Source organism: Knufia obscura, assembly GCF_036327395.1.
Source record: "Knufia obscura strain CCFEE 5817 isolate CBS 148926 chromosome Unknown scaffold_2, whole genome shotgun sequence".
Classification (NCBI taxonomy): Eukaryota; Fungi; Ascomycota; class Eurotiomycetes; order Chaetothyriales; family Trichomeriaceae; genus Knufia; species Knufia obscura.
The window spans coordinates 1,013,876-1,028,589 of record NW_027042688.1 but is presented as its reverse complement, the minus strand read 5'-3'; the positions used below and the strand labels follow the sequence as shown (position 1 = coordinate 1,028,589).

Sequence of the window (14,714 nt, the reverse complement as noted above, 5' to 3'; positions counted from 1 at the left end):
ATGGGGAATTGCGGGATCGAGCTTCCGCTTGAAAGTCAGTGATCGTCACAGCACCCGATCCGAAACTCCAATTAATTTGTCCTGAGCTTTGCAGTGAGAGAAAGCATCGTAGTCGCGCCTACCTATCTGTGCCTTGCAGAGCGACTTCTGCCGTAGCAACTTCCATCGTACCTGGGCTCATCCAGCGACTGCCCAGTTGTTCAGCCCCAGTCGTTGCTTCCAAGTCTACTTCACGCGCTTCTTGAGAACTTGTCGCAATGGCTGCTCGAATCAGTACCCGGAGCGCACATGCTTTGAGATCACAGCTGCGGAGTATCTCAAGCATAAATAGCTGTTCGCCCAGTTTACGCTGTTCCTCGCGAGCTTCCCCTCTACGACAGAGCAGTGTCCCAATAAGCAAAACGCACATCTTGGGACAATCCGCAGCTTTGTTCAGCACGACCACGAGAATGGCAGGCACAAGAACAGAGACCGATGCTTTCGGACCTCTGGAAGTCGACAGCTCGAGATACTGGGGTGCGCAGACACAGAGATCGCTGGGCAACTTCAAGATCAACCAGCCTCAGGATCGCATGCCAGATGGCGTTGTCAGAGCATTTGGCATCCTCAAAGGTGCTGCTGCGAAAGTGAACATGAAGTTTGGACTAGGTTGGTATTCCTGGATCTACAGAGAACAAGAGCTCGGCTGATAGGTCCTAGACCCCAAGATCGGAGATGCCATAGTCCAAGCAGCAGAGGAGGTTGCCTCCCTCAAGCTCATCGACCACTTCCCTCTCGTCGTCTGGCAGACCGGATCGGGCACCCAGTCGAACATGAACGCCAATGAAGTCATCTCGAACCGGGCAATTGAGATCCTCGGTGGAGAGATGGGCAGCAAAAAGCCAGTCCACCCGAACGACCACGTCAACATGTCCGCCAGCTCCAACGACTCCTTCCCAACCGTCATGCACATTGCCGCCGTGCTAGACATCGAGCAGAGTCTCCTTCCCGCCCTGAAGAACCTCCGAGATGCCCTGGAAAAGAAGCGAGCTGCATTTGACCACATCATCAAGATTGGCAGGACACATTTGCAAGATGCTACACCTTTGACCCTCGGTCAGGAGTTCTCAGGCTATGTAGCACAGATAGACCGCAACATCGAGCGTGTCCAATTCGTTCTGCCTCACCTCCGCCAGCTAGCACAAGGCGGCACAGCAGTTGGCACCGGTCTAAACACATTCAAGGGCTTTGCAGAAGGCATCGCAGAAGAAGTCACAAAAATGACAGGCACAGAGTTCGTTACAGCACCGAACAAGTTCGAGGTCCTGGCTGCTCACGACTCGATCGTGGAAGCCAGTGGTACACTAAACACAATCGCATGCTCTCTCTTCAAGATCGCACAAGACATTAGATATCTCGGTTCAGGTCCGCGATGCGGTCTCGGTGAACTCATTCTACCAGAAAACGAACCCGGTTCCTCCATCATGCCCGGCAAGGTTAATCCCACACAATGTGAGGCGTTGACTATGGTCGCAGCCCAAGTCATGGGTAACCACGTTGCTGCGACCGTTGGCGGCCTGTCAGGCCAGTTCGAGCTCAACGTCTTCAAGCCACTAATGATCAGAAATCTGCTACACAGCATCAGAATACTAAGTGACTCGATGAATGGCTTTGTCGAGAACCTTTTGGAGGGTCTGCAAGCTGATGAAGAACGGATTGGAAAGCTTTTACATGAGAGGTATGTATCTTCCACCAGTGACTTTTCCGAAATATATGCTAACACACGCTACAGTCTTATGCTTGTTACCTGCCTCAACCCCGTCATCGGCTACGACATGGCGTCCAAGGTTGCCAAGAATGCCCACAAGAAGAAGTTGACGCTGAAGGAGTCGGCTATGGAGCTTGAAGCGCTGTCTTCTGAGGACTTTGATAAGTATGTAAGGCCGGAGCTGATGTTGGCGCCTAAGGAGAAGAAGTAGGGTTGCAAACATAATGTATGAATAAAAGCGTATAGCGATATTTGACTTTGAGCTGCGCGTGTCGGCCAACTAACACGATTACTGTCCGAGCACACTGGTTTCATTCACCTGCCTGTAACTTACATTCGGTGTATACCATAATAGCCCATACAGTCGACGACTTTTCGGTCGTGGACAGCACCACGTATTATCCAGAGCAAATGCGCAACGCCTCCGTATCCATCAGATTTCTCTAAGCGTTCCAGGATGTGACAGAAATCGTGCACGACTATATGACCTCCTTAATGACATCTGGGAAGGACCCCGTGCTCATAACCAATTGGTCAGCTTCTCCACTAAGGCTTGTTCGATGCAAGAGTATTTAGTCTTCCTACAATCCGAGGAAACCGTGTTCGCGCTCTGCTGCTGGCTGTGCTTCGTCCGGACGAGCTTCTGTGTGAGAATCCCAGCTGTATGGCTTTCTGCTGGGCGTTTATGCTTCACGAAAGGTTCATCCAAAGACTCGGACGCGTCCATTCTCGCGCGCTTACCGCCTTCGACCTGATTCGACCAAGTCGCTATGGGCATCCCTTGGTGTACAGCCGGGCTCTACTAAGCTTTCACCCGTTTAGGGTCAGCATGCTTTCGCTGATCGAACGTGTATGTGGCCACCTCACTAGGCAGGAGTCGAATATCGACAGACTTCGAGTCTTGTGGTTTGAGGACAAGCTTTGCCCCTTTACGCTCTCGCGTTCTGTAAGGAACTCTTGAGCGCTAAGTTGGAGGATGCGCTGCTGGAGCCTGGCTGGTTCCTGCTAGGCTCAGGGCTTCCGATAGGGCTCCCGACGGGGCTCCGCCAGATGAAAGGGGGCTGACAGCCAAGTTATCGTCGTTAGATATTGTTTCGAGTCTTGGATAATATCGAAATGCGGTTCGGATGTTCATTCGTGGTGAAAGTTGTGACCACTCCGTAAGCATTCAGGGCACATCATTTGACTCGACCAAGGCAAGCGCATGGAGTCCGCTTCGCTGAAGCTCGTCTTCGCCTTCAATGCCCAGTGACTCATCCTCGAGATCTGCGTCCTGGAACCATAGCCTGGCGTTACCGTAGGAAATGCATAGTTCTTCACCAGCTTTGATGTCACGGTGTGCTGTGTAGGTTATGGTTTCTGATGCGATGTCTCTGGACCAGACGACGTTTTGGTGCAGCCTGCTGTGGTTGAACATGCTGCCCAGGCCTAGGGCTATGGCCTGTGTCTGGGGTCCCTTGGGGTTGGAAGGGTTGGGCCAGTAGTAGGTGTAGTGCTGCAGGACGGTCTGGGCTGTGTGCTTCTCTACCTCCTCCGGTGAGAAGATCAGGACTGGAGAGACTTCGAGAATCGTGCCCTTGCTGATGTACTGGGAAGCGAAGACACCACGGCCTTTGGGTGTGTTTGAGACGAGCAGAAGGCCTGTTGCACGTTGCAGAGCTATTGAGTCAGAGTTCTGTTTGAGGTTAGGGTTGTTGGTGCCGTTCATGGCTGGGACAAAAAGATGTTTTTTGCTATGACCCGGAAGAATTCGAAATCGCGTTGTCGCATTAGATGAAGGAGCTATACATGCCTACCTTTCGATCACGAGCTTCGCGGTAGAGACCGTCTCAAATCCTGGTACGGCACAAAAAATTCTGAAGCTGCTCGATTTGTGGAAATAGATATCCGGAACAACGCCATGAGTCTGCAAACACAACCGTAACGCATCCAGCCACTGCAGTTGTGGCTGCATGGCAGACCGTACATGCTGGATCGCCGTTTCTCCTATTTTGGCTCTTCTGGACGACACAATTGACACCTCGAAATGTCTCACATTCCATCATTTGGAGAAGCAGAAACAGTTTGCTTCATCGACATGAGTTTCAAAGCATATGAGATCTCCACTGCCGTCAGCATGGAGTTTACCAACCAGTCTGAAAAGAGCTCAGCTGCAGCAGATCGCAACTCTCATCGGAGCTCCTTTGTCGGGTACAAAACCACAACTTCTTGATGGCATCTCCGAGACGGCGATCGCATCACAGCGGTGCCTTCGATTGAAAGATGAGTACAGCGCGGCGAAGAAGAAGCAATATGAATTGCGTGTGATGTCCATAGATATGGGCATTCGTAACCTGGCATTCGCGTTCCTTACTAGTCGAGTCACTCAGGCACATCCGAAGAAGGTAACCTTCACTACTCCAACACTCTGCGAATGGCGCCGTGTTGGATTGAGGAGCTTCGATGACGATCAAACGACCGAAGCAACAGAATCAGCGGATCCGGACCCCAGCTCTAGCAAGGTCGACGCTGTACTGGCCGCGGAATCATTCGAGCCACACGTAATGGCAGGACACGCCTACGCATTCGCCAAGTACTGCGCAAGTCTAAAGCCAACACATATCCTCATTGAAAGGCAGCGCTTTCGCAGCGGTGGGCATTCAGCGGTTCAGGAATGGTCACTGAGGGTTGGCATGCTAGAAGCAATGCTTTATTCCACTTTCCATACGTTGTCCAAGGAAAAAATGTTATCGAATACGACCATCGAGCCCATGATGCCAATGCGAGTCAACAAATACTGGTTCCGGGATCAGGATATACCAGCAACAGGCAAGCAAGCGAAGTTAGCAAAGATTGCTATTGTTAGCGGTATGCTACAAAGTCTCAACACAAGTGACGCGGCTTTCACTGCAGGCACCGACGTAGTGAATGTCATCGATGGGTTTGGCAGCAAGCTTCCGAGGGCTTCTGTGGCGACCAAAGCCGTGAAGTCCTTGAACAAGCTTGACGACATGTCTGACGCTCTGCTTCAAGGGCTTGCTTGGTTGGACTGGCAGCAGAATAGACTGAAGCTCGTCAATGATGGTCCAGAGAGTTTGGATGTTTGTGGTTGATGCTTTCTTGCTGTCGCAAAGTTTGCGGATTGCTCTGCAGAAGTCTTCGCACCTGGAAGGTATAAGCTCAGTCTTTCCAACTCATTCCCTGGTCCCTTCCTCAAGCCCTTGCAGAACGCCATGTCTCAAAACCAAAGTTCACCTTCGAATGTCATAGGCCTTGAGGAGGAAGCCAGCAAGCGTGTCAGACTCCATTTGTCTCCATCAGCCAGCCCGTTCACGTTGGCCTCAGCTTTCCATCTGCCCGCGCCCAACTTGTGGACGTGGGTCGGATTAGATACCGCCTATGATATTCTAGACGGTGGGATTTTGAGTTCAGAATACACTCTTAGTGCCTTCGACAGCGCGATCGAAACTACCATGAAGTGTTGCAGACGACATGGTGACACCTTTCCATATCCTATACAGTTCTATGTTGAGAATTACCTGCAGGCTATCCAAGAACTGAAGATCTGGTCGACTGCTCCAGTGGACGCCCGTGGACGGGAAAGCAAGCAAGCACTGAAAGCTGTGCAAAACGAAATCGAAAAGATAATCACCAACGCCATTGACGACCCTAGCAGTTCTTACCTTGCTGCGGCACGGGAGGCTCAGGTCGATGAACACCTCCTTCGACGCACCGGCAGGACCCTCGAGCAAGTCGAAGCTGAAGTATGGCGAGAGGCGCGTATTATTGTTATAGGCCAGCAGAATAATCCGGCGAAAGCAGAGCGACAAGCTGGGAAGGAGGAATAAAATGAAGAAGACGGAGACGATGAAGAACACGCCAATACAAGTAACGCGCCTATTAGGGGCTCTCAATGAGTGATTCTCTCGAACAACAGGGATGAACCTCTTGCAAAGCAAGTTGAATCTGACTTGATTTGGGAATGTCCATTCAAAGGATGGGAAGCCTGGAAGTCGGAAAAGTACAATCTGACAGAGCATATCAGGCAGGTTCATAATGGGGTCATCGATGTGAACAAGGTCCTTCCTCAGCCGAGGGCAGGGAGAGAATATGGAAAGTCTCGAAAGGAGATATCGTGATGGCAACTACATGCCGCTGCGATAGCGACACCCATCGACACACATTTGCTTGGGATACTTTCTAGATTTGAAGAGCTGCTTCTTGATGTAGCACTATGAAGTTCACGCTGTTGTTTATGGCGAGTTACACTGACTCTGTTGATTGCCTAAATTTGATCGTGGTTTCCACCCATCACGCCATGACGACATGACCTGTCGTGCACCCTGAGATTCACTTGGTGAAGGTTGTGAGTAAGGGCGGAGAGGAGATTAGGGTGAGGATGGTGTATGATTTTGAGGGGGAGTGAAAATATTGTCAGAAGGATGTTTCTGCATCAATTGTGCATATTTGCGACCAGTATGAGCATCATGGTTGCGGCCTTAATCACCCTGTGCTTTCCTGACTTGCCTCGCGATGGTGAGCATACGTGGTCACGGATCCCATCCGTGCCGAGCCCGGGAAGGTGCATGCGAAGTTGTTTATCTCGACGGCACAGTCAAATCTGACCCGATCTGCTTTACCACCTCTGTTAAGCTCTTCAGGTCACCTCTTGGAATAATGCATGTTGCTTGTATATGGCCACGCCGCCGCCGGAAGGTTCACTCTGAATGTGTTGAAGGTGCACCTAGCGCTTTCAAGTTGGGAGGCAAAGGCAGTTTAGCGTTTGTATCGCGCCTGCCTCACTTGTGCCTCGACAACATAGCACTTACCTTGCCCCAACTTAGGATCACGCCATAAATCTTCCCGTCCTCTTTCAACATTTTCGACCTCGAAGTCCATCACTCACCATCTGCGTCCACAAAAAAAACTCCAACTTTTGATCCTCTTGCTCATCTCTCAATAGAATCCCTCTTCAGCGTTCGATAGAAGTGCTCATCCACGATGAAGACTCAAACACTCTTCGCTGTCGGCACGCTGTTGTCTGTAGCATTCGGAGCTCCTCAGCCAGCCCCAACTGAAGCCGCTGCTGAGCCAAGCTGGACCACAACCTCGACTCTTTCTGCCACATTGACCTTCAATATCACGAGCACGTTCGTGACCACGGTTCCTGGACTCACCACCACAACCTCAACTACTTCGTCATCGTATACCAGGCCAACCTACAGCGCCACTGAAGTGTATGCCTTCAAGCCAGGTTCACCAATCCATCTTCTGCCATTTCAAGCCAAAGGTCAAATTTTCCGACTTGGAGACACACCTGGTACATATTGTCCAAGTTTTGTCGAGAGGCAGGGTGGCTGCAATATGGATTCGAACATCACAGGTATCAACGGCTGCTCATTGGTAAGTAGTGAGACCTCACTCACCACGTTTTTTGACTGACGATTTGCTAGTCGGCCAACGTCCCAGGAGGCCAATCTATCTACCTCGCCCCCGATGGGCAGCTCAGGTTCACACAGGCTCATTCTCAAGCACTGTATCCTCCCAATTCGACCATTTGTCCTCTGAGCTACACCACCAAAGAGGGTACTGATGCCACAAAAGTTGTGCCACACGGTTTCGGATCTAACTGCTTCATGGCGTGCCCAATGCTGGACAGACAACCGGCTGGAATCAAACAGATCTGGCAGGTCTATGCCAATGTTGAGGATATGAGGCCACCTCTCCGCCTCTCCAACGCGTCTTCATGCATGCACTTCGAGGCTGTGGGCATCGAGAAGCAGCTGGGACATAGTGCCGCTTCTTGGCAGTACATCTAGATCAACGATCTCCAGCCTCTGCGAGGTTCAGATCGAAAGACACCATAGTCACTACAGAACTAAGAGAAGCTGAAAACACGATGTGTGAAGATCTTGGAGCATGTATGAATACAGCTGAAGCGCGAGCCGTAATCACAAAGTCGAGATGTCGATTTTTCTCAAGAACAAGACCTGCAATGGACAGTGTACAAAAGCCATATCTATAATAGAGACCGCAACTGATAGATAGATAAGAGCCAAAATATCATACATGCCAGCTTCATTCTCTGTTAAGGGGTGCCAAATCTCTTCTCACGAAGCTCTATGTCGGAGCATGCCGGAAATAGGGCGAGTATCGGAAGTTGGCCGCAGCACCAGCTCTTTTCAGCCTCCTGCCTCGGCTTCCCATCCCTGTTGCCTTTGACACATTTCAGAAGCTCTCAGATTGGGTGGGAGCTGAAGCCTCTTCACCAGGTGATGGTGCGCAACATTTATGAGGACGACCGTGGTGATTACCAAGCTCGACGAATGACGCCAGTCTTCGTAACGAACCCTTTTGTCCTCGCGATTGACAAACAATAATCAAAATGCCGTCGCGATGATGCAAAGCATTTCTTACCCCACACTTCAATCGAGCTCACTGTCTCCAGGAACTCCATCTTGCATCCCATTCGACGATTACTTCCGGGCCAGACTCATTTAGGCTGGTGGATGAGTAGAGATTATGTTGATTGGCTCACGGGTCGAAGTCCGAGGGTGTTGTGCCCGTTCTAGCGAGTGATCAACATGTGCTCTCAGTAGCGGTGCCAGTCTGGCTGACGTAGAGCTGATATATGATCAGAGCATTTCCTTTCCCCCAGAATGATATCCCATCATATTGATCAAAGAAACTAACCTATTGACACTACTACTCACAGACACTTCACCAACACAATGGCTACAATTGAAAAGCTCAACCAGGGCGTTTCCATCCTCGGCAACGTCACCGAAGCCCAGAAGAAGATCCTCACGCCCGAAGCTACTGGCTTTATTGCTCTCTTACACAGATCCTTCAACGAGACGAGGAAAGCACTGTTGCAAAGGAGAGTAATCAGACAACAAGAGATTGACAAGACCGGCACTTTGGATTTCCTCCCAGAAACCAAGCATATCAGAGACAACAAGATATGGAGAGGCGCGCCGCCAGCTCCAGGTCTGGTGGACCGACGAGTTGAGATTACAGGTCCCACTGACCGGAAGATGGTCGTGAACGCGCTGAACAGCAACGTTTGGACATACATGGCAGATTTTGAAGGTAAGCAACGAAGCAGTGTATAGCTTCTGCAAAATCTAACAGGTGCACAGACTCTTCAGCACCAACATGGGACAACATGATCAATGGTCAGGTCAACCTCTACGATGCGATCCGGAAGCAAGTCGACTTCAAGCAAGGCGAGAAAGAGTACAAGCTCCGAACCGACCGAGTCCTGCCCACCCTGATCGCTCGAGCTCGAGGCTGGCATTTAGAAGAGAAGCACTTCACGGTTGATGGTGAGGCCGTCTCTGGCTCTCTCTTCGACTTCGGTCTATACTTCTTCCACAACGCACAAGAGCTCGTCAAGAGAGGCACAGGCCCATACTACTACCTGCCCAAGATGGAGTCACATCTCGAGGCTAGACTGTGGAACGACGTCTTCTGCTTGGCCCAGGACTACATTGGCATGCCACGAGGTACCATCCGCGGCACTGTCCTCATCGAAACTATCACCGCCGCCTTTGAAATGGACGAGATTATCTACGAGCTCCGAGAGCACAGTTCTGGTCTTAACTGCGGAAGATGGGACTACATCTTCAGCGTGATCAAGAAATTCAGACAGAACCCTGCTTTCGTACTGCCGGATCGAAGCGCCGTTACGATGACTGTACCCTTCATGGATGCTTATGTTCGGCTTCTCATCAAGACTTGCCACGCCAGAGGCGTCCATGCCATGGGTGGTATGGCCGCTCAAATTCCAATCAAGGACAACAAAGAAGCCAACGACAAGGCAATGGACAACGTCAGACAGGACAAGCTCCGAGAGGTCAGAGCCGGCCACGACGGCACATGGGTTGCCCATCCCGTCCTCGCCTCGATCGCCTCAGAAGTGTTCAATGAGCACATGCCCACACCAAACCAGATCTGGAACAGACGCGAGGACTACCAAGTTTCTAGCAATGATCTGCTCAACATGAATGTCCCAGGTGGCATCACGGAAGAGGGCATCCGAAAGAACCTCAACATCGGCCTCGGCTACATGGAGGGCTGGCTGAGAGGTGTCGGCTGCGTGCCGATCAACTACCTCATGGAGGACGCTGCCACAGCCGAAGTCTCTCGATCACAGCTCTGGCAGTGGTGCAGACATGGCGTCAAGACATCCGAGGGCAAGGTAGTGGATAAGTCTTATGCGCTCAAGCTTCTGCATGAGCAGGCTGATGAGCTGTCGAGCAAGGCGCAGAAGGGAAACAAATACCAGCTTGCGGCGAGGTATTTCGAGGGCCAGGTTACTGGTGAGGAGTATGCGGATTTCTTGACGAGGTATGTGCTTCTGGACTGTGAATCCTTGACCTCGCTTACTGACTGTTCTTTAGTTTGTTGTACAATGAGATCACGAATGTTGGCCCTGCCCAGAGTGCAGCGAAGCTGTAAGTGGCCTAAGATCTGGAGAAGGTTGAGCCTCGTCTGGGTTCCCCAGAATTCGTGCTAAGGGGTCTGCAGGCAGGGGTGAATGACCGGGAAGCCGAGGCACAAAATCATGATATTTATGTACAATTGGATGCGGAAGGCTTCTGCCATGGCAAAGCCAAGAAACATTACTGTTGCCAAGCTCCTTGCGAGAACTCAAGATGATCGTTTCAAGCACCAGTTTAGCAGGTGAAGCGCCTTGCGGTGGTCACGTTGTTTGTCTATACGAAGCCAAGGTCGCAACCGAAGGACTTTGTAAACGATGTACAGAGCAAGGGCGCAACAATAGGAAAACACTTTCATACTGAAACCTCGGTCTGTCGTGCTCGCTTGCTCGCCGAGTCGTGCTCTACTGCTTTGCAAGCACGAGGCACGGTTGAAGCCAGGATACCTCTAGCCGAGTGCTTGGGTGTACGTACCCTGGTTTTCTGGTGAGGACAAACTCAAATTTGTATCAGCCGTGATGAAAATCAAAGGTTATACTCACCAAAGAACCAGGGTACGACCAAGTACAGGGACGCTCAGAAGGTCAAGACGGCCGTTCAAACACGAGTCATGCAGATATGGCGGCCACACTGGATGTCCGGGAGAAGGGGAGCTAGTCAGTATTCCAATGTGCGGACATTTGATCTGCGCTAACAAGGCAACGAAACCTGACAGTACGCATGCGTGTCGGTGCGTACCGCTGTGCGTATCGCGTCCTTTCCAAAAGAACTGGTCAAGTTGCACAACAGACTGTCTGACCTGCCCGCAATCTGGGATCTTCAAGGGCGCAGACAAACTGACATCGGATAACTTGCCTCTGAAACATGATAACGTGCCAATATCGTAGCTCGCTAGCCAAGTCGATCCATTGAGTGCCAATTCTCTTGTCATCGTTAGCACTACGGTCGAAATCGTGACAACGAGGAGACGAATGATGCCAAATGAACGCGATGCCATCCGGCGACCGCATATACGAGGTGGTATTTCTAACAGTTTGCGAAGATCAACTGCCGTTCAGCAACTCGAAGGACACTGAAACCTCGGCTACCCCGACCTCGTAATCGTTTGAAGTATCACAGTAGTGCTAACGGGGGCAGGAAAACGAAAAGCGAGAAGAGAGGGAAGCTAGAGTAACGCTATTGCTGCAGGCACGACTCTTCAGAACCGTCAGTCGCTGGGGAAAGTGCTGTGGCGCAATGCAAACCAATCACAATAGTCCTTGGCCTACTGCTCCCCACAGCGCGGCCGCGGAAGGCTCCTCCCACGTGTGCATGCCGTGTGAAAACTGAACGTTGGGACATCTTTCTGTCCTTCCAGACAACAGGTCGAATATCTCTCGAGCAACTCTTTATGCATAGCTTCACGTATAGCCTACACGCGTCCTGCATGCACAAATGCTCGGTGTGCCATGGAACATATGTTCTTCATCGATCACTCGCCGAGGTCTTCCCTCGCCAATCATGTACAGGCGACCCCTTTAGATCTGACCAAAAGTCCAACGGCTTCGCTTAACACGAACCCGGTGCGAACGCCTTATTGGAACCAGGGAGCGACCATCGATACGTTTTTCAAGGAAAGATGGCGTCCGAACTAGGAGCGCCTTGGAATATGATCCATGTGCTGTCCTCCGCAACATACGGGATGCATCGCATCCATCACTGCGGACCGTGGTGAACATTTGCTATTTGGCTTTCCACCATCCTCTGCAGACGACATCACTGCATTTCCTCCGCATTTCGTTGCTTCATCACCCTACGATCGTGCCGCACAATTGGCTACTACCTGTCAGCAGATCTTATTGTCGTGATCCCAGTCTGACCTGCTTTGATCTGCCGTTCTTTGGTCCAAGTTCGGTTACGTGTGCCGAGAAGTGTGCCAGGATCGAAGCTATGGACTCATAACCGCGACGGTCCTGTCCTCAAATACAAACGAAAGCAGATCCATACATCTGTAGCGCCAGAACTTCAAAGCCAGAGACTACAGCAAATGGCTAATACACTGACCGCGCCGAAATGGGTTCAAGATTCATGGCCACCTCCGAATTACGAGGATCCAGAAACGCAAGGCAGGTCTCTCGAATATGTGTCTATAGCTTTCAATGCATTCGGAATCGTGGTAGTCTTCCTACGATGCTATTCACGAATTTACCTGACAAAAGCCTTTGGCCTCGACGATGGACTTATCATTGTCGCTCTACTATCATGTATAGCGCTATCGGTACTGCTCATTTTCGGTATCGAACGATGGTACTTAGGCTATCACATATGGGATCTGCCAGCTGACAGCGTGGTCGACCATCGAAAGGGGATGTGGATGGCCAGCTTCATCACAATCTGGTCTTCTGGGTTGATACGCATCAGCGTTCTACTATTCTACCGCCGTCTAAGCACCAGCTTCACACGGGGGTTCCTAATCGCAACATGGCTGGGCATTGCGCACAACGTCTGCATAATGGTCGCTTTCACTATGGCCAATGCATTGATCTGCTCCCCAGTGAAGTCATTCTGGAGGCGCTACGATCTCGGTTGGAATAGCTCACACAATTGGAAATGTGGCAACGAAGGCATCTCGCTGCCAGCATCTGGCATCAATACTGTCCTCGCAGACATCTACTGCACAGTACTTCCACTAGCCCTTGTGGTCACACTCAAAATACCGCGAAGGCAAAAGATCGCTCTTTACTATCTTTTCGGCTTGGGTTTCTTAGCATGCGGCGCAGCGATTGCAAGAGTGACATACTTGTGCCGGCTTTTATGGAAATCCTGGGATTTCACCTGGATGGTGTACGATATGTGGATCTGGAACGTCGTTGAGCTCTATATTGGCATATTTGTTGCCTGTGCACCATCACTAAAACCTCTAGTGAGGAGTATCATGGGAGGGAAATTCCTCGGCTATATGTACGGTGAAGGGACGCGACATTCTAAAGCAATCGGCCGCCCTGAGAACAACATGAGACATCATGCTCGAGGGAACGTACTGTCCACCTCGGCTTCCAGACAGTGGATCGTGTCGGGCGGCCATGGGAAAGGAGCTGGCACTACTACAACTATAACATCCGTCATCAACGACGAAGAGAGACAGTCCGGGAGCAAACGTGCGCTGTTTTTTCGCCCTGCGAGTATGTTCAGCACGTCCAGCAGCCTTGATAAGGACAGGGTTTCGGTGGAGAGCTTCCCTGCTCGGAAGCCAAGGCACACCAGGATTCTGTCAGCAACAAGTCCGATCCCAGAAGAAGGCATCACTCCGCCTCTGGCTCAAGAAGTCGAGGTAGATCCTCCCATATACCCGGTTGCGGCACTGCGGAGACCAAAATCGAATCGCTCAAGCCAATTGGTTGGCGATGGGCTAGTGTCTCCAATGAGAAAGCACAGTGTCAGCGATGCGCACGTTCCTACACGTCTGCAGACATATCAGGATAGCTACGGCGGCATATCCGATAGCTCACCGGTGCCTGTGTCGAATCAGTATCTTTCCAAAGATGGATGGGTCGAGCTCAATGCTGTCAAGAGGACGGATAGTCGCGGGTCAATGCGCAGTCCGCCAGGAAGCGTGAAGGCAGCGCGAGTAAAGGCCGGAGCACAGAATGAGAGCAGAATACTTCAGTCCTCACCCACTGACTCACAAGCGACGTCGAAGCCGTACTATGACGCTGAGTCAAGCCACAGAATCGGCTTCAGTCCGACAACATTGCCGAAAACCGTCTACGAACCAGGAAAGCGGAGCGAAGAAATGACGAGGCTTGACTACAGTAGCAGCAGTAGTGATGATCCGTCGACCACAGATCTGGTTCAGTTTCGGCTTGAGGTGAGTCAAAGAGGTTCGGGCAGCTCGATCACGGCTTTGCCGCAGCAGCGAAGGAGGTGACTGTCCATCTAAATAGGTGGTCAGGCAGACTCGAGCATGTACATCATTCTTCGAGTCGCAAAAGCACATCAATACTATGATTTAGTAGCCCCTGATCGGGACTCTATGCCCGGGACCTTTGTCAGTGCTTCCTTGAATCAAAGATTTCTCAGAGTATTGGGTGAACGTTTTTGTCCTCACTCAGGAGTCTTAAGGTGTATGACCGTACGAAAGCGAAAAGTTTAGAGCTCGAGGTCTTTGGTATCATTACACCAAACATGCACTCCTTGTTTAACCTGCAACTTCCACTCCATCAACGTGCCAGGACCGCGCTCTCGGCACTTTCAGCCCCAGGATCTGCACCCCCGCAGATCTCTTCTTAGCGGCATCTGCAGGCGGGGAACGTCCCACTCGAATCTGATCGATGGCTCCAGACAGCACAACATGTGCTACATCATCACTGGTTCGTTGTCAGCAGGCTGACTGAAACTCTGTCGACGGATTGCTGCTTTATGATGTCTCAGCATGTGTTTTGTATCTTCTTTGGTGCCGTTCTCGAGGCTTCGAGACCTTGTCATACAACAACAACTAGACTGAGCTGACGAGAATCGAGACAACCCACACTATACTACAGCTTCAAGTTCGGGCCTGATACAAC

General features: G+C 51.1%; 7 protein-coding genes across 7 annotated transcripts; 6 read left to right on the top strand and 1 right to left on the bottom strand.

The window, feature by feature from the left end:
• Window positions 1-449: 449 nt before the first annotated feature.
• On the top strand, window positions 450-1,958 carry FUM1_2 (fumarase fum1; the record flags this gene model as incomplete). Its single annotated transcript, XM_064870668.1, has 3 exons — window positions 450-648; window positions 700-1,717; window positions 1,772-1,958. The coding sequence occupies 3 exons, from the start codon at window positions 450-452 to the stop codon at window positions 1,956-1,958; spliced, it is 1,404 nt and encodes a 467-aa protein (XP_064733121.1).
• A 957-nt stretch (window positions 1,959-2,915) lies between these two features.
• PMZ80_002233 (uncharacterized protein) lies at window positions 2,916-3,455 on the bottom strand (the record flags this gene model as incomplete). The annotated part of the gene is made up of 1 exon (XM_064870667.1): window positions 2,916-3,455. One exon carries the CDS (start codon window positions 3,453-3,455, stop codon window positions 2,916-2,918), a length of 540 nt encoding a protein of 179 aa, XP_064733120.1.
• A 385-nt stretch (window positions 3,456-3,840) lies between these two features.
• On the top strand, window positions 3,841-4,839 carry PMZ80_002232 (uncharacterized protein; the record flags this gene model as incomplete). The annotated part of the gene is made up of 1 exon (XM_064870666.1): window positions 3,841-4,839. The coding sequence occupies one exon, from the start codon at window positions 3,841-3,843 to the stop codon at window positions 4,837-4,839; it is 999 nt and encodes a 332-aa protein (XP_064733119.1).
• Window positions 4,840-4,959: 120 nt separating this feature from the next.
• PMZ80_002231 (uncharacterized protein) lies at window positions 4,960-5,574 on the top strand (the record flags this gene model as incomplete). The annotated part of the gene is made up of 1 exon (XM_064870665.1): window positions 4,960-5,574. The coding sequence occupies one exon, from the start codon at window positions 4,960-4,962 to the stop codon at window positions 5,572-5,574; it is 615 nt and encodes a 204-aa protein (XP_064733118.1).
• Window positions 5,575-6,727: 1,153 nt separating this feature from the next.
• Window positions 6,728-7,545, top strand: PMZ80_002230 (uncharacterized protein; the record flags this gene model as incomplete). Its single annotated transcript, XM_064870664.1, has 2 exons — window positions 6,728-7,129; window positions 7,180-7,545. The coding sequence occupies 2 exons, from the start codon at window positions 6,728-6,730 to the stop codon at window positions 7,543-7,545; spliced, it is 768 nt and encodes a 255-aa protein (XP_064733117.1).
• A 912-nt stretch (window positions 7,546-8,457) lies between these two features.
• Window positions 8,458-10,189, top strand: PMZ80_002229 (uncharacterized protein; the record flags this gene model as incomplete). Its single annotated transcript, XM_064870663.1, has 3 exons — window positions 8,458-8,818; window positions 8,869-10,078; window positions 10,132-10,189. The coding sequence occupies 3 exons, from the start codon at window positions 8,458-8,460 to the stop codon at window positions 10,187-10,189; spliced, it is 1,629 nt and encodes a 542-aa protein (XP_064733116.1).
• Window positions 10,190-12,196: 2,007 nt separating this feature from the next.
• On the top strand, window positions 12,197-14,077 carry PMZ80_002228 (uncharacterized protein; the record flags this gene model as incomplete). The annotated part of the gene is made up of 1 exon (XM_064870662.1): window positions 12,197-14,077. The coding sequence occupies one exon, from the start codon at window positions 12,197-12,199 to the stop codon at window positions 14,075-14,077; it is 1,881 nt and encodes a 626-aa protein (XP_064733115.1).
• Window positions 14,078-14,714: the final 637 nt, after the last annotated feature.